The 22,561-nt window shown below is 43.4% G+C and overlaps 1 protein-coding gene across 1 annotated transcript; it reads left to right on the top strand.

Moving 5' to 3' along the window:
- Window positions 1-794: 794 nt before the first annotated feature.
- On the top strand, window positions 795-6,444 carry LOC115197010 (troponin I, fast skeletal muscle). The gene is made up of 7 exons (XM_029758127.1): window positions 795-944; window positions 2,343-2,375; window positions 2,529-2,565; window positions 5,165-5,290; window positions 5,523-5,612; window positions 5,699-5,872; window positions 6,170-6,444. Exons 2-7 carry the CDS (start codon window positions 2,368-2,370, stop codon window positions 6,251-6,253), a joined length of 519 nt encoding a protein of 172 aa, XP_029613987.1. The 5' UTR covers window positions 795-944; window positions 2,343-2,367; the 3' UTR covers window positions 6,254-6,444.
- Window positions 6,445-22,561: the final 16,117 nt, after the last annotated feature.

Genomic DNA, 22,561 nt, shown 5'->3' with positions numbered 1-22,561 from the left:
CCCATAACCTTTGAAATTGAAAGTATGGCAATGGAAAAGGGAGGAAGTTAATGAGTTTTGAACAAACAAAGGCAATCTGCACTTGTAACCAAGTGTAATGTGTAACCAAGCAGAATCATGAGTAGAGTAGCACTTCAGTTATGTGTTATTAATTATTTTGTTTATCTATATTTGTTATATGTGGGCCTGCTTAAGCACTCAACTTATTAGATTGTGTTTCGTCTTTAAGACAATAAATTAATTTCAGATGTCAATACATTTTCGGAGTACTTCATTGTTAGGACAAAAGTACAACTTTTGAAAATGTATTAAGATTGTAAAGTACTTAGTTTTCTGGAATTGATAGTATGATTCACTTGTTTAATTACATTACTATGATTCACTTGTTTAATTAGATTACTATGATTCACTTGTTTAATTACATGACTATGATTCACTTGTTTAATTACATCACTATGATTCACTTGTTTAATTAGATTCCAACTTCAATTCATAGAGATTTTAGAAATAACATTTTTATATTACATATTTAGATATCCAAAAGGAACTGAGAGTACATTTTTTCCAATACTTACATTTGTTATCCATGTTGCCCGTGAATATCATAGACATAGAATAACTTCACTCATATCTATAATTACTTCCCCTATCGCTCCCATACTGTACTGTAATTCTATACTCACTGCCCAGAGCACACATTGGAAGACATCTTGAAGGAAATAATATGAGGTGAACAGGGTTGGGCAGAATGTATTTCAGGAGCTCGATGTTCCATTGGTCTGACACGGAAACCACTTCCATAAAGAGGACCCAGTGCTTCTGCTGATGTATCATCCGACACCATATATACCGTGTTTCCTGTTTCACTGCCTGTTGCTTGCCAGTGTGCTAGTCTTCCCTTCTTCCTCCAGGTGTGTCCTGCCCTCTACCTCTTCCTTTCATAGGTGAGAATCTCTCTTTTCCTGTCTTTCTATCACACTTTTTGAGTGTGTAGCACCACTGGGATTGAAAGCACAAAGAAATAGAAAGAGACTAAAAAGCCTCCCAACAGATGTCAATCTTAACTATCAAACACACTCATTGCACATTGCTGTATTACTGTACATCACCTTATGGATCATTACAAATTGAACATATGGAACAGACGTATTCACCTGGCAATACAGGTGTATACATGTCCGGTTTTCCCTCTGACAGCCAGTGGATACTGATAGAAAAATGAAGTTGTCTTGACAGAATGATGTGAGCCATGGCCTCTGTGGTTGTATTCAGGTGTATAGTGGTAGATAGAAGATTGTGAAACTTTGGCTAGGTTTCTGGTTAGGGGTGATACTCTTGCAGTCAAAGCTGGTAAATACATTTAACCTAAATCCAGAAAGTTTGTATGTGTTTATTTGAGGAGTTGGATGGTGTAACAGCTTTGTGAAACTGAATAATAGACAGCATGCTGTGCCATGTTAATTGCTATGTATGTGTAATGTTAAACAAGAAGAGAAAGGTAAACCAGTTGTATTTAATGAGTGATCTTTCATCAGTCTTGGCTTGCTAATTGTATACTTGACTTAATTCGATGATTGGAAATGTAAATAATTGATTTGATTAGATTTGATTATGAATGAATGGGAAAGTAAAGTGTCAGATGTTCTCAGTTCACAAAAGTGGTCTAATTAATTAGTTAAATCCCTTTAGACACGGCCTATCTTTCTAATTAACTTAAAACTCAGTCACGTAGCTGGATCCAGACAACAGATGGAATTGGATGAGGGCTCATCTCCACATCAAAAACTTTTTTGAGGTTTGAAAATGTTTGAATTAACTTTTAATTGAGACTTACTGTAATCTTGGGGAGGGAAAATAGCAAACCATTATATTAGTTGATTAAGTGTGACTATCTTTATTCAACACCAACACATCTGTCTGCAGAATGAAGAAGATGCTGTTGATTTATGTGATTAGGAAGGCTTTTCTGATACATGGCCATGCGGCAGGTTCATAAATCGAGACTTGTGTCTTTGAAGGCAGCAGCAGTTAAAGTCTGTTGGGGAACACTTGGCCAAACTAGGTTCTTAGGGGAAACATTATCCCTTTTCAGAGCTAGAGTCTGGAGCAATTATGAGCGAGCTAAATCTGGACCGATAGAGTCAGGTGTCATCTTAGACTTTTTTTTATGGTTGATGGTTGTTAGCGTGTGAAACCCTATCAATCTTCAGCTAAATATCACAGCATGATCTTTAGACATGACATGTCTCTTGCTTTTGAACGTATTGCACCCTAATGATATTATAAAAGGTTTATATCATAAATATCAAAACAAGTTTTCTCTCTTCCTGTCTTCTATTCAGCGTGTGAAGCACAAGAACAGCCAAGATGTCGGAGTAAGTCTTGGCATATTGTTTTTTATTCACTAAAAGTTGCATTCCAGACTTTCAGCCTGACACAAAACATGTCTGATCCAGCCATAAGTTCTCTCAGTAATGCAAATAGCGCTTATATCCCTAACAACATGTAAAATCTACCTTTCTTCATAGAAAAAAGATGACATCGAGTCGCAGGCATCATCTGAAGGTAAATGAATACAATGAATTGTGGTCCATTGTCTGAAAGAATCATTACAGGCACACCAATACCCAGTACTTGAGTAGATTAGTTTTGGCTTTCACACGACTGGTTTAAAAACTTTTCACCTCTTTAATACTTTGTATATCTTTTTTTACCCCTGTTTCTCCCCGATTTCGTGGTATCCAATTGGTAGTTACAGTCTTGTCCCATCGCTGCAGCTCCCGTACGGACTTGGGAGAAGTGAAGGTCGAGAGCCGTGCGTCCTCCGAAACACAACCCAGCCAAGCTGCACTGCTTCTCGACACAATGCCCGCTTAACCCGGGAAGCCAGCCGCACCAATGTGTCGGAGGAAACACCGTACACGTGCGACCATGTCAGCGTGCATTGCGCCCGGCCCGCCACAGGAGTCGTTAGTGCGTGATGGGACAAAAACATCCCTGCCGGCCAAACCTTCCCCTAACCCGGACGACGCTGGGACAATTGTGCCCCACCCCATGCGTCTCCCGGTCGCAGCCAAATGCAACAGAGCCTGGTTTCGAACCAGGATCTCTAGTGGCACAGCTAGCACTGCAATGCAGTGCCTTGGACCACTTCCCCACTCGGGAGGCCTCTCTTTAACACTTTAAAGAGGAAATCTGCACTTCAAACAATAACACAGTGAACACCTCACCACTGTTTTGGTAAAAAGCTAAGGGATAGTCCTGCATGGCTTACTTAGTTGGTAGAGCATGGCACTTGCAACGCCAGGGTTGTGGGTTTGAATCCCACGGGGGACCGGTACAAAAACGAAAAGTACAACAATTTATGCACTTACTGTAAGTCGCTCTAGGTAAGAGCATCTACTAAATTGCTAAAACGTGGGGTTTTTCCATAAATAAATAAAAAATGGTTTGGGCCTGGACAAATGTAACCACTTTCAAATTCATAGACAGAGCTATGGATACAAGGACCATTCATGATATCAAAATTGGGCTATTTTTGGAGGGCTATACAATGTTTGTTTACAGTTAACATCATTTAAAAACAATGGCGTAAACAAGCATATATTTTGGCTTCTGATGGGGCATGACAGTTGAGCTAAGTTCATGAGGCATTTATACCACAGTAGGCCTACTGGTCTTCTTGTCCTGTAAGAAAATATAAAGGTTCACCTATAAAGAAATAATCTTTGCCTGCCATAAAACATAGGAAATGTTAGGCTACTCTTATACCAGCCTAACCACCATCTAAAAAAAAAAAATGGAATATACAGTAATTTGTGCAACTTTAAATAATTTTATAATGCAATTTAATTCAAAATACAACACAATTTAGTTTCAAATGTCAAATGTGTAGCCTACAGTTCGGGAATATTTCATTTCCAACTTTTGATAAGAAATGTCCATATTAGATTCAGACAAGTAAAATCATTAATGGATTACATACATACATTAGAAACGAAAAAAATATTCATACAGCAAGATTTTTCCATTCATACAATGTGTGGGGTATGATATATTGCCATAGTAGATTTGCCATGGTAAATGAAAAAATGAAATACTTTAGTTTAGTAATACGGAATTGCTATATAGATAAACCGGCTTTAGGTAAAATTGCCAGATCAAATTGTTCCAATGATAATACACACGAGAGGGCAACATTTTCTTGAAAAGCCCAGAGGAAAAGGCGAAGCGAGAGGGATAACCTGTCTTCTCTAGCAGGTGGCATTTTATTCCGATTTTTTTCGCTCACCAAGTGATGAGTTTTTATATGGCGGTCAATGAGAAAGTGTTGAATTTGGTTAACAAAACTGTAATGGCTTATTTGCTACGTGTGGCTTATTTGATCGAATAGAAGTTTCACAATGATAAGATTGTTAGGAGTGTATTGATATACGTAAGACAAGTGACATCCCAGCAACTTTGAGATAAAAAAACAAAAAATACTTTATATTGGAGATGTGCTTGGTCACCATTAGTTACCACAGCCACAAAGTCCTAAACTCTGCTCATTTCTAAAATGTATCTTCATAAAAGGTCATTTTCAACCTAACTTTGACCACACTGCTAACCTTGTGCCTAACCCTAACCTTAAATGACGACCAAAAAGCAAATGTTTGTTTTCATGAATCTTTACAATGTAGCCAATTTCGACTCTGTGGCTGTGGTAATTAGTGGAAACCGTTGTGCCTGTTGTTCACACACATATCTGCCACTCATTGGCTTGAATGTTCCCACCTGATCGTGCCTCCTCCCAACTCCCTTCCATGAAGACATTTCTTTTCATTGTTAGAGCAGACACTAGACCGTATCTGGTCAATATAATGGATCATCTGTGCTAAAACATTATCCTAACATCTGAGTTAGGGAGTGGCAAATCAGTTGCCAATGTTGTTGCAGTTGAAATCAGATGCATGTGTTAATTCAGTGCACATTGATGGTTTAACAAGAGACACACTGGGGATAATCTAGTGGGCAAAATTTGTTGTAATATATGGGTATATATTATTCATTTAAAAGTCCAAACATTTTTGTAGCAATCAAAGATTTCCACCTTAAGTCACATTTTGTTCACCAATACTATGTTGTAGACTGGGTTTGGCCTTACTTGTTTTTTGTTCTCCAGAGCTTGGTGCTCCAGATAGCATTTGAGCTGATTGAAGTGGAGAAAAAGGAGGCGGAGCAGGTGAAAAAGAATTTCATGGCTGAGATCCCTGCCCTGGACTTGTCTGGAGATCAAGCGGCGCTGATGGTACAATACTAGTCATTCATTAGTTTACACAAGCTTCGCACATCTAGTCCAATGTTCTAGGCCTGCAGTGTACCATTGGTGGTTCTTGTAGTAAGCAATGTGTATTTACATACTAAGTACACAGAGTACAATTCCTTTACTCTAAATAACTGTTGCCTGGAGAGAATGATTCCTTCAGGAGAAGATAGTTTGTGTTACAACTTCTATGACTGATGTGTTTGTGTACCAACAGGAAATGCTCAAAAAGTTGGCCCATACCATCGACAAGGTAGATGAGGACAGATATGACGCAGAAGCAAAAGTGAATAAGGCTGACAAAGAGGTAGATTGTATTGTATCTTGTATCTTTCCTCATATTGAAACATATTCTGCAAATCTAATCTTTCTCCTGACTTTCTCACTTCCCAGATTGAGGACTTGAAGATGAAAGTGATTGAGATCCAGGGCATGAAGAAGCCAGCCCTGAAGAAAGTGCGTATGTCTGCTGATGCTATGCTCCAGGCTCTGCTGGGCACCAAGCACAAGGCTTCCATGGATTTCAGAGCCAACTTGAAAGAAGTGAAGAAGGAGGTCAAAGAGGAGGTGGGTATTTGTGTGGAAACCTGCAAAGCAGAAAGTACTGTGTACCGAATCTGTACTGAGCTTTGATTGTCCAATGTGGCTCAGTTGGTAGAGCATGGCACTTGCAACACCAGGGTTGTGTGTTTGATTCCCGTGGGGGACCAGTACAAATAGAAATGTATGCACTCATTACTGTAAGTCACTCTGGATAAAAGCATCTGCTAAATTACTAAATCCTTTTTTTATATGAAAGGATCAGTTGATATTATATCCTCAATATGTCTTTGACATGTCTATCACAAACTTTCTGTCATGCAGGCAGCGGATGCAGTTGGTGACTGGCGCAAGAACGTTGATGAACAGGCTGGCATGGACGGCAGAATGAAAAAGTTTCAGGGTTAAACAGCTGTCTTTTGTGTTTTGTCGTATTGTGGTACAGAGATGGATTTCTATGACCTTGTTGTTAGGCATCCCTGCAGGAAGAGGATCTTTGATCCGAAATGCTGTTATTTTTTTATACTGTAGCTGTTGAACTATTCAACACTATGGTTTTGGATCTCTTTCTCTCTCTCTGTCTCGCTCTCTCCGCCAAACAAAACAATAACAAATAAAAAAAAAAGCTTGTGAAAGTTTTTGTCATCCGTTTGCTTATATTTAGATCTGGAAATTAGACCTGTACAGTGGCTAGATCCAATACAATAAATATCATTGGGACTTAGCAAAGTATTATATAAAAAATATATATTGTTTGATTGATAGTTTTTATGAATTTTTTTTTTTTTAGATACAACAACAAACACACAACCCTGGATTGAACAACCAATTATTATTCAGTAAATTGCCAACCTCATTTTTCATCCAGATTAGGAAATTGTTGTTGATGAATCTGAAGTCCGTAATAATACTGTTCTTAATTAACATCTGTTGTGATACTAGTTTTAGCCAGAGCCATATACAGTACATAGAGAGTTAGGTCAAAGTGGTTAAATGTTCAGAAAGCACAACTTTATCATCCATAGCTGTTGCTAAGGGACAATTAACGCTTCTGTGTTGTGCTGTTTATTTCTGATCATTTTCAAAACCTGTGAAGATGTCCAGTGAAAGCAGATATGCAATTTGTTGACACAGTAAAGACTTGGATACACCAACTTTTCAAGAATAAAATTCTATATTGGTGCTAACACGGACGTTCTTAAACCTGGCCTACCTCTCTATGTACAGTGCCTTCGGAAAGTATTCAGACCTCTTGACTTTCTCCACATTTTGTTACGTGACAGCCTTATTCTAAAATTGATTAAATAAATAAGGCGTAAATAGGTTTTTAGAAAAATATTCACCTTTATTAGACAGAAAAAACAGAAATCCATATTTACATAAGTATGCAGAACCTTTGCTATTAAACTCGAAATTGAGCTCAGGTGAATCCTGTTTCCATTGATCATTCTTGAGATGTTTCTCTAGCGGATTGGAGTCTGCCTGTGGTAAATTCAATTGATTGGACATGATTTAGAAAGGCACACACCTGTCTATATAGGGTCCCACAGTTGACAATGCATGTCAGAGCAAAAATCAAGCCATGAGGTCAAAGGAATTGCCTGTTGAGAGCCGAGATAGGATTGTGTTGTGTCACAGATCTGAGGAAGGGTACCAAAACATGTCCGCAGCATTGAAGGTCACCAAGAACACAGCGACCTCCATCATTCTTAAATGGAAGAAGATTGGAACCACCCAGACTCTTCCTAGAGCTGGCCACCCGGCCAAACTGAGCAATCGGGAGAGAAGGGCCTTGGTCAGGGAAGTGACCAAGAACCCGATGGTCACTCTGACAGAGCTCCAGAGTTCCTAGGTGGAGATGGGAGAACCTTCCAGAAGGACAACCATCTGTGCAGCACTCCACCAATTAGGCCATTACAGTAGAGTGGCCAGACGGAAGTCACTCCTCAGTAAAAGGCACATGACCGCCCACTTGGAGTTAGCCAAAAGACACCTAAAGACTCTCAGACCATGAGAAGCAATATTCTCTGGCCTGATGAAACCAAGATTGAACTCTTTGGCCTGAATGCCAAACATCACATCTGGAGGAAACCTGGCAGCATCCCTACGGTGAAGCATAGTGGTAGCAGCATCATGCTGTGGGGATGTTTTTCAGCGGGCAGGGACTGGAAGACTAGTCAGGATCGCAGCAAAGATGAACGGAGCAAAGTACAGAGAGATCCTTGATGAAAACCTGTTCCAGAGCACTCAGGACCTCAAACTGCGGCGAAGGTTCACCTTCCAACAGGGCAACGACCTTAAGCACACAGCCAAGATAACACAGTCTCTGAATGTCCTTGAGTGGCCTAGTCAGAACCCGTACTTGAACCCGATCGAACATCTCTGGAGACACCTGAAAATACCATGAAGCAACGCTCCCCATCCAACCTGACAGAGCTTTAGAGGATCTGCAGAGAAGAATGGGAAAAACTCCCCAAATACAGGTGTGCCAAGCTTGTAGCGTCATACCCAGGAAGACTTGAGGCTGTAATCGCTGCTAAAGGTACTTCAACAAAGTACTGAGTAAAGGGTCTGACTACTTTATGTAAATGTTGTATTTCATTTTTTATATTTAATAAATTAGTAACACTTTCTAAAAACCTGTTTTTGCTTTGCCATTATGGGGTATTGTTTGTAGATTGATGAGGGAAAAAATCTGTAACCTAACAAACTGGAAAAAGTCAAGGGGTCTGAATACTTTCCGAAGTCACTGTATATGGCAATGGTTTTAGGTAATGGAAAGTGTTTGGTCACAGATACCTTAAAAAAAAGGTAGGGGCATGTATCTCCTTCACATAGAGTTGATCAGGCTGTTGATTGTGGCCTATGGAATGTTGTCCCACAACTGAGTATGCAGGCCATGGAAGAACGAGTACATTTTCAGCTTCAAGGAATTGTGTACACGTCCCTTTGACAAACATCTGAGAAAATCAGAAAGAGGGCAAATACTTTTTCACGGCACTGTATATAAACTGTATATATATATATATATATATAATATACAGTACAAGTCAAAAGTTTGGACACACCTACTTATTCAAGGTTTTTTCTTTATTTTTACTATTTTCTACTTTGTATAATAATAGTTAATAAATCAAAAATATGAAATAACACATATGGGATCATGTAGTAACCAAAAAAGTGTTCTGCAATGTAGAAAATAGTAAAAAAGAAAGACAAACCCTGGAATGAGTAGGTGTGTCCAAACTTTTGACTGGTACTGTGTGTGTGTGTGTGTGTGTGTGTGTGTGTGTGTGTGTGTGTGTGTGTGTGTGTGTGTGTGTGTGTGTGTGTGTGTGTGTTTAATATAGCTTGTAAATGTTTTTGTCATGTTTTCATAAAATATCAAAAATCATTGGCCTTACTGAAGAACTCAGTGATTTTCAATGTGGTACCGTCATAGAATGCCACCTTTCCAACTAATCAGCTACCCCAGTAAGTGCTGTTACTGTGAAGTGGAAACGTCTAGCAGCAACAATGACTCAGCCGCGAAGTGCTAGGCCACACTGTAATGGTTTTCTTTTTGAGAAGTAGAGGAGTCAGGCGCAGGACACAGAGATCAATGTAAACAAACGTGTTTACTTGAAAAATTCAATAAATCTTCTCATAGAAAAATACATATTGTGGGGAAACACCTCCAACCACACAAAACAGGAAACAATCACCGACAAGACAAACAGGAAATGCAGAGGTTTAAATAATGAACATAATTAGGGAAAATCAAAAACAGGTGTAGACAATAAAGACAAAACCAAACACACAGTGAAACATCGATCGGTGGCAACTAGTAAGCCGGTGACGTCGACCGCCGAACGCCGCCCGAACAAGGAGAGGGGCCGACTTCGGCAGGAGTCGTGACAGTACCTCCCTCCTGACGCGCGCCGACACCGGCCTCGGGGACGACCCGGAGGACGGGGAGCAGGGCGATCCGGACGGAAGCGGTGAAAATCCTGGATTAATGATGGGTCCAGGATGTCCTCTGCCGGTACCCAGCTTCGCTCCTCCGGGCCGTACCCCTCCCACTCCACGAGGTACTGAAAGCCCCTCGCCCAACATCTAGAGTCCATAAGGGCTCGTACTGTATACGCCGGGGCCCCCTCGATGTCCAGAGGGGGCGGAGGAACCTCCCGCACCTCCGACTGCTGGAGCGGACCAGCCACCACCAGCCTGAGGAGAGACACATGGAACGAGGGGTTAATATGATAATCAGGGGGAAGTTGTAACCTATAACAAACCTCGTTCAATCTCCTCAGGACTTTAAATGGCCCCACAAACCGCGGCCCCAGCTTCCGGCAGGGCAGGTGAAGGGGCAGGTTTCGAGTCGAGAGCCAGACCCGATCCCCCGGTGCATGAACCGGGGCCTCACTGCGGTGGCTGTCGGCACTCGCCTTTTGCTGCCTGATGGCTCGTTGAAGACGTACATGGGCAGCGTTCCACGTCTCCTCCGAGTGCAGAAACCATTTATCCACCACAGGAGCCTCGATCTGGCTCTGATGCCATGGTGCCAGGACCGGCTGATACCCTAGCACACACTGAAAAGGGGTAAGGTTAGTGGAGGAGTGGCGCAGGGAATTTTGGGCCATCTCTGCCCAGGGGATAAATTATGCCCATTCTCCCGGCCGGTCCTGGCAATAAGACCGCAGAAACCTACCCACCTCTTGGTTGACTCTTTCCACCTGCCCGTTACTTTCGGGGTGGAACCCTGAGGTAAGACTGACCGAAACCCCCAGGCGTTCCATAAACACCCTCCAGACTCTAGACGTAAATTGGGGACCCCGATCAGACACTATATCCTCAGGCACCCCGTAGTGCCGGAATACATGGGTAAACAGGGCCTCCGCAGTCTGTAGAGCCGTAGGGAGACCGGGCAAAGGAAGGAGACGGCAGGACTTAGAAAACCGATCCACAACGACCAGGATCGTAGTGTTACCCCGTGATGGGGGAAGATCCGTCACGAAATCCACTGATAGGTGTGACCACAGTCGTTGAGGAACAGGAAGGGGTTGTAATTTCCCTCTGGGCTGATGTCTATGTGCCTTGCACTGTGTGCATACCGAACAGGAGGATTCACCCTCACGTCCTTGGCTAACGTGGGCCATCAATACTTCCCCGTAAGGCAGCGCACCGTCGGACCGATACCAGAATGACTAGAGGAGGGTGATGTGTGGGCCCAACAGATCAAACGATCGCGAACATCAAACGGCACATACACGCGCCCAACGGGACACTGGGAGGGGGTGGGTTCAGCACGTGACGCCCATTCGATGTCCGCGTCCACCTCCCATACCACCGGTGCTACCAGGCATGAAGCTGGGATTATGGGAGTGGGCTCTGTGGACCGCTCCTCTGTATCATACAACCGGGACAGTGCGTCTGCCTTGACGTTTTGGGAACCTGGTTTGTAAGAAAGAGTAAAATTAAAGCTTGTGAAAAACATGGCCCACCTTGCCTGGTGAGGGTTCAGTCCCCTCGCTGCCCGAATGTACTCCAGAATTCGGTGGTCAGTCCAAATGAGGAAAGGGTGTCTAGCCCCCTCGAGCCAATGTCTCCACGCTTTCAGAGCCCCGACAACAGCTAACAACTCCCTATCCCCCACATCATAGTTTCGCTCCGCCGGGCTGAGCTTCTTCGAAAAGAAAGCACAGGGGCGGAGTTTTGGTGGTTTACCCGAGCGCTGAGATAGCACAGCCCCTTTTCCAGCCTCGGATGCGTCCACCTCAACTATGAACGCTAAGGAGGGATCAGGATGCGCTAGCACTGGAGCCGTGGTAAACAGAGCCTTCAGGTTACCAAAAGCTCTGTCCGCCTCAGCCGACCACCGCAATCGCACCGGTCCCCCCTTCAGTAAGGAGGTAATGGGAGCCGCCACCTGGCCAAAACCCCGGATAAACCTCCGGTAGTAGTTGGCAAACCCTAAAAACCGCTGCACCTCCTTTACCGTGGTTGGAGTCGGCCAATTACGCATGGCTGAAATGCGGTCAGTCTCCATCTCCACCCCTGACGCGGACAAACGGTACCCAAGGAAGAAGACGGACTGTTGAAAGAACAGACATTTCTCCGCCTTGACGTAAAGGTCATGCTCCAACAGTCGACCATGCACCATTCGTACAAGAGACACATGCTCAGCGCGGGTAGTGGAGTATATTAGAATATCATCTATATACACCACTACACCCCGCCCGTGCAGGTCTCTGAAGATCTCATCCACAAATGATTGGAAGACGGATGGAGCATTCATTAACCCATACGGCATGACGAGGTACTCATAGTGCCCAGAAGTGGTGCTAAATGCCGTCTTCCACTCATCCCCCCCTGATACGCACCAGGTTGTACGCGCTCCTGAGGTCCAATTTTGTGAAGAAGCGCGCCCCGAGCAATGACTCTGTCATACTGGCGATCAGAGGCAGCGGGTAACTGTATTTAACAGTGATCTGGTTCAAACCTCGATAGTCAATGCATGGGCGTAAACCACCATCCTTTTTCTTCACAAAAAAGAAACTTGAGGAGACAGGTTAAATGGAGGGCCGAATGTATCCCTGTCCCAGAGATTCAGCGACATATGTTTCCATAGCCGCCGTCTCCTCCTGTGACAGAGAATAGACATGACTCCTGGGAAGTGCAGCGCCCTCCAGGAGATTTATCGCACAATCCCCCGGTCGATGGGGTGGTAATTGAGTCGCCTTCCTTTTACAGAAGGCGATTGCCAAATCAGCATATTCGGGAGGAATGTGCATGGTGGAAACCTGGTTTGGACTTTCCACCGTAGTGGCACCTAAGGAAACACCTAAACACCTCCCCGAACACTGACTGGACCATCCCTTGAGAACCCTCTGTTGCCACGAAATAATAGGATCATGAGAAGCCAACCAGGGAAGACCCAACACAACGGGAAACGCAGGAGTGTCAATCAGAAAGAGGAGTCAGGCGCAGGACACAGGGATCAATGTAAACAAACGTGTTTACTTGAAAAATTCAATAAATCAAATCAAATTTATTTATATAGCCCTTCGTACATCAGCTGAAATCTCAAAGTGCTGTACAGAAACCCAGCCTAAAACCCCAAACAGCAAGCAATGCATGTGAAAGAAGCACGGTGGCTGGGAAAAACTCCCTATGAAAAACTCCTGAGAAAGGCCAAAAACCTAGGAAGAAACCTAGAGAGGAACCAGGCTATGAGGGGTGGCCAGTCCTCTTCTGGCTGTGCCGGGTGGATATTATAACAGAACATGGTCAAGATGTTAAAATGTTCGTAAATGACCAGCATGGTCAAATAATAATAATCATAGTAATTGTCGAGGGTGCAACAAGCACGTCCGGTGAACAGGTCAGGGTTCCGTAGCCGCAGGCAGAACAGTTGAAACTGGAGCAGCAGCATGGCCAGGTGGACTGGGGACAGCAAGGAGTCATCATGCCAGGTAGTCCTGAGGCATGGTCCTAGGGCTCAGGTCCTCCGAGAGAAAGAAAGAAAGAGAGAATTAGAGAGAGCATATTTACATTCACACAGGACACCGGATAAGACAAGAGAATACTCCAGATGTAACAGACTGACCCTAGCCCCCCGACACATAAACTACTGCAGCATAAATACTGGAGGCTGAGACAGGAGGGATCAGAAGACACTGTGGCCCCATCCGATGATACCCCCGGACAGGGCCAAACAGGCAGGATATAACCCCACCCACTTTGCCAAAGCACAGCCCCCACACCACTAGAGGGATATCTACAACCACCAACTTACCGTCCGAAGACAAGGCCGAGTATAGCCCACAAAGATCTCCGCCACGGCACAACCCAAGGGGGGGCGCCAACCCAGACAGGAAGACCACGTCAGTGGCTCAACCTACTCAAGTGACGCACCCCTCCCATGGACGGCATGGAAGAACACCAGTAAGTCAGTGACTCAGCCCCTGTAAAAGGGTTAGAGGCAGAGAATCCCAGTGGGAAGAGGGGAACCGACAAGGCAGAGACAGCAAGGGCGGTTCGTTGCTCCAGCATTTCCGTTCACCTTCACACTCCTGGGCCAGACTATACTTAATCATAGGACCTACTGAAGAGATACGTCTTCAGTAAAGACTTAAAGGTTGAGACTGAGTCTGCGTCTCTCACATGGGTAGGCAGACCATTCCATAAAAATGGAGCTCTATAGGAGAAAGCCCTACCTCCAGCCGTTTGCTTAGAAATTCTAGGGACAATTAGGAGGCCTGCGTCTTGTGACCGTAGCGTACGTGTAGGTATGTACGGCAGGACCAAATCGGAAAGATAGGTAGGAGCAAGCCCATGTAATGCTTTGTAGGTTAGCAGTAAAACCTTGAAATCAGCCCTTGCCTTAACAGGAAGCCAGTGTAGGGAGGCTAGCACTGGAGTAATATGATCAAATTTTTTGGTTCTAGTCAGGATTCTAGCAGCCGTATTTAGCACTAACTGAAGTTTGTTTAGTGCTTTATCCGGGTAGCCGGAAAGTAGAGCATTGCAGTAGTCGAGCCTAGAAGTAACAAAAGCATGGATTAATTTTTCTGCGTCATTTTTGGACAGAAAGTTTCTGATTTTTGCAATGTTACGTAGATGGAAAAAAGCTGTCCTTGAAGCAGTCTTGATATGTTCTTCAAAAGAGAGATCAGGGTCCAGAGTAACGCCGAGGTCCTTCACAGTTTTATTTGAGACGACTGTACAACCATCCAGATTAATTGTCAGATTCAACAGAAGATCTCTTTGTTTCTTGGGACCTAGGACAAGCATCTCTGTTTTGTCCGAGTTTAAAAGTAGAACATTTGCAGCCATCCACTTCCTTATGTCTGAAACACAGGCTTCTAGCGAGGGCAATTTTGGGGCTTCACCATGTTTCATTGAAATGTACAGCTGTGTGTCGTCCGCATAGCAGTGAAATTTAACATTATGTTTTCGAATGACATCCCCAAGAGGTAAAATATATAGTGAAAACAATAGTGGTCCTAGAACGGAACCTTGAGGAACACCGAAATTTACAATTGATTTGTCAGAGGACGAACCATTCACAGAGACAAACTGATATCTTTCCGACAGATAAGATCTAAACCAGGCCAGAACTTGTCCATGTAGACCAATTTGGGTTTCCAATCTCTCCAAAAGAATGTGGTGATCGATGGTATCAAAAGCGGCACTAAGATCTAGGAGCATGAGGACAGATGCAGAGCCTCGGTCTGACGTCATTAAAAGGTCATTTACCACCTTCACAAGTGCAGTCTCAGTGCTATGATGGGGTCTAAAACCAGACTGAAGCGTTTCGTATACATTGTTTGTCTTCAGGAAGGCAGTGAGTTGCTGCGCAACAACTTTTTCAAAATTTTTTGAGAGGAATGGAAGATTCGATATAGGCCGATAGTTTTTTATAATTTCTGGGTCAAGATTCGTCTTTTTCAAGAGAGGCTTTATTACTGCCACTTTTAGTGAGCTTGGTACACATCCGGTGGATAGAGAGCCGTTTATTATGTTCAACATAGGAGGGCCAAGCACAGGAAGCAGCTCTTTCAGTAGTTTAGTTGGAATAGGGTCCAGTATGCAGCTTGAGGGTTTGGAGGCCATTATTATTTTCATCATTATGTCAAGAGATATAGTACTAAAACACTTTAGTATCTCCCTTGATCCTAGGTCCTGGCAGAGTTGTGCAGACTCTGGACAATGGAGCCCTGGAGGAATACCCAGATTTAAAGAGGAGTCCGTAATTTGCTTTCTAATGATCATGATCTTTTCCTCAAAGAAGTTCATAAATGTATTACTGCTGAAGTGAAAGCCATCCTCCGTTTGCGAATGCTGCTTTTTAGTTAGCTTTGCGACAGTGTCAAAAAGAAATTTCGGATTGTTCTTATTTTCCTCAATTAAGTTGGAAAAATAGGATGATCGTGCAGCAGTGAGAGCTCTTCGATACTTCACGGTACTGTCTTTCCAAGCTAGTCGGAAGACTTCCAGTTTAGTGTGGCGCCATTTCCGTTCCAATTTTCTGGAAGCTTGCTTCAGAGCTCGTGTATTTTCTGTATACCAGGGAGCTAGTTTCTTATGACAGATGTTTTTAATTTTTAGGGGTGCAACTGCATCTAGGGTATTGCGCAAGGTTAAATTGAGTTCCTCGGTTAGGTGGTTAACTGATTCTTGTCCTCTGACGTCCTTGGGTAGGCAGAGGGAGTCTGGAAGGGCATCAAGGAATCTTTGGGTTATCTGAGAATTTATAGCACGACTTTTAATCTTCCTTGGTTGGGGTCTGAGCAGATTATTTGTTGCAATTGTAAACGCAATAAAATGGTGGTCCGATAATCCAGGATTATGAGGAAAAACATTAAGATCCACAACATTTATTCCATGGGACAAAACTAGGTCCAGAGTATGACTGTGGCAGTGAGTAGGTCCAGAGACATGTTGGACAAAACCCACTGAGTCGATGATGGCTCCGAAAGCCTTTTGGAGTGGGTCTGTGGACTTTTCCATGTGAATGTTAAAGTCACCAAAAATTTGAATATTATCTGCTATGACTACAAGATCCGATAGGAATTCAGGGAACTCAGTAAGGAACACTGCATATGGCCCAGGAGGCCTGTAAACAGTAGCTATAAAAAGTGATTGAATAGGCTGCATAGATTTCATGACTAGAAGCTCAAAAGACGAAAACGTCATTGTTTTTTTTTTTGTAAATTGAAATTTGCTATCGTAAATGTTAGCAACACCTCCGCCTTTGCCGGACGCACGGGGGGTATGGTCACTAGTGTAACCAGGGGGTGAGGCCTCATTTAACACAGTAAATTCATCAGGCTTAAGCCATGTTTCAGTCAGGCCAATCACATCAAGATTATGATCAGTGATTAGTTCATTGACTATAACTGCCTTGGAAGTGAGGGATCTAACATGAAGTAACCCAATTTTGAGATGTGAAGTATCACAATCTCTTTCAATAATGGCAGGAATGGAGGAGGTCTTTATACTAGTAAGATTACTGAAGCGAACACCGCCATTTTTAATTTTGCCCAACCTAGATCGAGGCACAGACACGGTCTCAATGGGGAAAGCTGAGCTGACTACGCTAACTGTGCTAGTGGCAGACTCCACTAAGCTGGCAGGCTGGCTAACAGCCTGTTGCCTGGCCTGCACCCTATTTCATTGTGGAGCTAGAGGAGTTAGAGCCCTGTCTATGTTCGTAGATAAGATGAGAGCACCCCTCCAGCTAGGATGGAGTCCGTCACTCCTGAGCAGGCCAGGCTTGGTCCTGTTTGTGGGTGAATCCCAGAAAGAGGGCCAGTTATCTACAAATTCTATCTTTTGGGAGGGGCAGAAAACAGTTTTCATCCAGCGATTGAGTTGTGAGACTCTGCTGTAGAGCTCATCACTCCCCCTAACTGGGAGGGGGCCAGAGACAATTAATCGATGCGGACACATCTTTCTAGCTGATTTACATGCTGAAGCTATGTTGCGCTTGGTGACCTCTGACTGTTTCATCCTAACATCGTTGGTGCCGACGTGGATAACAATATCTCTATACTCTACACTCGCCAGTTTTAGCTTTAGCCAGCACCGTCTTTAGATTAGCCTTAACGTCGGTAGCCCTGCCCCCTGGTAAACAGTGTATGATCGCTGGATGATTAGTTTTAATTCTAATACTGCGGGTAATGGAGTCGCCAATGACTAGGGTTTTCAATTTGTCAGAGCTAATGGTGGGAGCCGTCGGCGTCTCAGACCCCACAACGGGAGGAGCAGAGACCAGAGAAGTCTCGGCCTCCGACTCCGACCCGCTTAACGGGGAGAACCGGTTGAAAGTTTCTGTCGGCTGAATAAGCGACACCGGTTGAGCATTCCTACAGCGTTTCCCTCCAGACGCCATGAGAAAGATGTCCGGCTGCGGGGACCGTGCGAGGGGGTTTATACTAACGTTACTATCTGTACTTGCTGGTGGCACAGACGCTGTTTCATCCTTTCCTACACTGAAATGACCCTTGCCTAACGATTGCGTCTGAAGCTGGGCTTGCAGCACAGCTATCCTTGCCGTAAGGTGATCGTTCTCCTGTAATTATGAGTACAACGACTGCAATTAGAAGGCATCATGTTAATGTTACTTAGCTTCGGCTGTTTGAAGTCCTGACGAACCATGTCCAGATAAAACCTCCGGGGTAGGAAAGTTGAATGAAAAAAAAGTTGAGTGAGGGAAAAAGTAAAAATATACGGTAATGAAAAAGTAAAAACCGTCAGGTAGCAAAGTAAAAACGGCAACAAAAACGCACAGCAGCGTAAACAAGTCTGCAAGTTGTGACCGGAAACAGCAATAAATCTTCTCATAGAAAAATACATATTGCGGAGAAACACCTCCAACCACACAAAACAGGAAACAATCACCGACAAGTCAAACAGGAAATGCAGAGGTTTAAATAATGAACATAATTAGGGAAAATCAAAAACAGGTGTACACAATAAAGACAAAACCAAACACACAGTGAAACATCGATCGGTGGCAACTAGTAAGCCGGTGACGTCGACCGCCGAACGCCGCCCGAACAAGGAGAGGGGCCGACTTCGGCGGGAGTCGTGACACACACAAGCTCACGGAACGAGACCGCCGAGTGCTGAAGAGAGTAGCATGTAAAAATCGTCGGTCTTCTGTTGCAATACTCGCTACTGAGTTCCAAACTGCCTCTGGAAGCAACATCAGCTCAATAACTGTTCATTGGGAGCTTCATGAAATGGGTTTCCATGGTCAAACAGCCGCACACAAGCCTAAGATCACCATGCGCAATGCCAAGCGTCGGTTGGAGTGGTGTAAAGCTTGCCGCCATTGGACTCTGGAGCAGTTGAAATGCGTTCTCTGGAGTGATGAAACACACTTAACCATCTGGCAGTCCGACGGATGAATCTGGGTTTGGCGAATGCCAGGAGAACACTACCTGCTTCAATGCATAGTGCCAACTGTACAGTTTGGTGGAGGAGGAATAATGTTCTGGGGCTGTTTTTCATTGTTCGGGCTAGGCCCCTTAGTTCCCGTTTCAGCATGACAATGCCCCTATGCACAAAGCGAGGTCCATACAGAAATGTTTTGACGATGATCGATGTGAAAGATCTTGGCTTGCGCAGAGCCCTGACCTCAACTCCATTGAACACCTTTTGGATGAATTGAAATGCCGACTGCGAGCCAGGCCTAATCGCCCAACATCAGTGCCCATCTTACTAATGCTTGTGGCTGAATGGAAGCAAGTCCCCTCAGAAATGTTCCAACATTTAGTGGAAAGACTTCCCAGAAGAGTGGAGGCTGGAATAGAAGCAAAGAGGGCAGCAACTCCAGATTAATGTCCATGATTTTGGAATGAGATGTTCGACGAGCAGGTGTTCACATACTTTTGGTCATGTAGTGTATATTTAGATCTGGAAATTGGACCTGTGCAGTGTAGAGATCCAATCCAATAAATTTAACTGAGACTCAATTGTGGATTGTGATATGTCCTTTTGGGTCATTGCTGGAAGATCCACATGCGGCCAAGTTTCAGCCTCCTGGCAGAGGCAACAAGGTTTTTGGCAAAAATGTCCTGGTACCTGGTAGAGTTCATGATACCACTGACCTTAACCATGGCCCCAGGACCAATGGAAGCAAAACAACCCCATAACATAAAAAAAATCCAGCACCATATTCTGAATATGCATCTGACTTTCAACGCCAAACCCACCACTGGTGTTCGTGGCCAAATACCTCTATTGTTGTCTCATCTGACCATAGCACCCAGTTCCAATCCAAGTGCCAATTCCGTTTAGCAAACTCCAGGCGTTTACATTTGTTGGTTGCTCTCATACGTTTGTTTTTATGGCAACCCTTCCAAATAGCCAATTGGGATGGAGATGGTATATAATTGTAGATTTGGACACTTGGTGACCCCAAGATGCGACCAAGTTCTGTAATTCTCCAACTGTGGCCCATCTTCCTCACTGTGCGTGGAGACAAGATACACGTAGGTCCTCTATTAGACAAGTTTACCACTGTTCCAGTGGTTGTAAATGTCCTCATTTTTTCCCTAGCAGTGGTAAGTAGTATATTTGGTGTTTTATTCTTCTTTTGTACCAATTGCCTGATTTATGAAAGTCAATATCCCTTTGTCTCTTTTCATTTGTGAGCTCTTTGCCTTTTACCATGGTGACGGATCACAAAGGGATTTTACATGCTTGTTATCTCATTTGTATGCCCCAATGAAACAGGAAGCCATGGAAGGCTTAAGCTGAAATTACCTTAAAAGTGTATAATGTTAATGCAGATTTCTAATAATCTTTAGGGGTGCCAATCAAACAAAATATTTTCCTCTGAGCAATATTTTCCTCTGTATTTATTTATTTTATACAGTCTTTGTTACTCATCTATTTCAAGGGTGCCAATAATTTGGCAGGTGACTGTACATGCACATGTCTTGTGCAGACATTGCTAGATAAACATTTGCAGTATAATATTTACCCACAAATATTATCAGTTGAACACACAGATTTACTCAGATGTGCCCATCTGAGCACCTAACCACCCATTCATGCTCAATATTTGAATGCTTAGCCTATTCAGTTTCGATATCAAACCTCCAGGCAGCCAGCTCCTCCCAATGGCATACCGATACCTTAGCAGTCCTTCTATGGTCACGATGGTCTGTATTTAATGGCCCTCCTCAGCTCCCTGGGCCAGCAGTTAAACCTGGGCTAGGGATCTTAGGTTACCTCCAAGAAGATCAAATGCAGTCCCGAGACTGGAGGACTGGCTAAGTATATCCCCTGACCCGGGTTCAGAATGCAAGATGATGCCATAGTGCTGTATCTGGAGCATCTGACTCCACCAAGGCACATCATTTATAAAAGACACGATATTCAGGAGACTCCTTGGTGGAGATTTACTGTCAGTGGTCTCCTGGGAATTACTTGGGGGAGAATTCTGACAAGAGTTAAACGCATGTAAATGGAATGTAATTGGCTTTTTATGCACTTTTCTCTCTAAGCGTATTCTGACCTTAAACTTAAAAGGAGAAGTTTCCTTTTTTTTACAGCCAATCTCAATTTGTTATGTAAATGGGATGTTATAGAAGGGTCTAGACCTTTTTTTGTGATTTCCATTTTTGAGAAACTTACCCCAAATAGAAAATCACTTCCTCATCCTCCATGTCTAGTATGGGGGCCCTGAAAAAACATGAACAAAGGCTCCAATAACACCCAAATAAGTCATTTTAGAAACGGCAAAGCTCTCAGTACTGTGATGCAGGTCTTTAGATGTTGTACACATGTAATTGTGTCGTTCTGTACTTTATATTCAATTTTGTTGCAACTTGAGTGATACAGTACCTCTCAATCCATTCTACATGTACCTGCCAAAATAAAGGAAATACGTGAGAAAATGAAGGATAGAAAGTACATTAAATAAATATATATAAACGCAACATGTAAAGTGTTGGTCCCATGTTTCATGAGGTGAAATAAAAGATCCCAGAAATGTTCCATATGCACAAGAAGCATATTTCTCTAAAAGGTTGTTTTGGATGATAGCATGACTTGACCTTTGCCTCCGTAGCCTGTTGGGCAGTTGCAGCGATGAGACAAGATCGAAGTTGGAGGTAAAATAAAAATAAAAACATTTACAGTAGCTGCTTCAAAACCTATTTCTCCAGAATTTTGCTTAAGAATGGAAGATTGGAGATTGGCTGAAAATTGCTAAGAGCTGAAGAATCTAGATTATTTTTCTTCAGAAGGGGTTTCACCATAGAAGTTTTTAGTGCAGTGTTGAAGGTTCCTGTGAATATGGAGTGATTAACAATAGCTTGCACTTCTTAAGATATGCATTTAAAAACTGTTTTGAAGAAGTTGGTGGGGATAGGATCGAGAAGGCAGGTAGAAGGCTTAAGTTGAGATATCCCTTTCCTGAGCATGTCTGTGTCAACCATGGAAAATAAATCCACAGTGCCTTTGCGTGGTAGGCTAGGGCACGTATCATCAAACTTCTCATTAGGTCTTGCTTGACTGTTACCCAGCCTAATGTTTGTTATCTTATCTCTGAAATATGCCGCAAACTCACCACATTTAAATGTGGAGGGAAGTTCACATAGTTTTGAAGGGGTAGGATTGATCAGGCCATCAATGGTTGAGAAGAGCACTCTCAAATTATTCTGATTGTTAGTAATCAAGTTAGAAAAATGAGCTCGTCTGGCATTTCTAATTGCCTTGTTATACAGTGCCTTCTGAAAGTATTCAGACCCCTTGACTTTTTTCACATTTTGTTAGGTTACAGCCTTATTCTGGAATTGATTAAACCATTTTTTTCTCATCAATCTACACACAATACCCCACAATGACAAACCAACAACAGGTTTGTAGACATTTTTGCAAATGTATAAAAAAATACATGGAAATATCACATTTACATAAGTATTCAGACCCTTTACTCAGTACTTTGTTGAAGCACATTTGGCAGCAATTACAGCCTCGAATCTTCTTGGGTATGACGCTATAGGCTTGGCACACCTTTATTTGGGGAGTTTCTCCCATTCTTCTCTGCAGATCATCTAAAGCTCTGTCAGGTTGGATGGGGAGCGTTGCTGCACAGCTATTTCCAGGTCTCTCCAGAGATGTTCGATCGGGTTCAAGTCTCTGGCTGGGCCACTAATGGACATTCAGAGACTTGTCCCGAAGCCACTCCTGCGTAGTCTTGGCTGTGTGCTT

This window comes from Salmo trutta, chromosome 7 (assembly GCF_901001165.1).
Source record: "Salmo trutta chromosome 7, fSalTru1.1, whole genome shotgun sequence".
NCBI classification, from domain to species: Eukaryota; Metazoa; Chordata; class Actinopteri; order Salmoniformes; family Salmonidae; genus Salmo; species Salmo trutta.
This window is presented reverse-complemented; position numbering and strand designations above follow the sequence as displayed.

What these genes read in the sequence shown, in the direction of transcription:
- LOC115197010 (XM_029758127.1), top strand. An exon ending in TGAATAAGGCTGACAAAGAG is followed by an intron (nt 5,613 to 5,698) that starts GTAGATTGTATT and finishes CTCACTTCCCAG; the next exon opens with ATTGAGGACTTGAAGATGAA. An exon ending in AGAAGGAGGTCAAAGAGGAG is followed by an intron (nt 5,873 to 6,169) that starts GTGGGTATTTGT and finishes TCTGTCATGCAG; the next exon opens with GCAGCGGATGCAGTTGGTGA.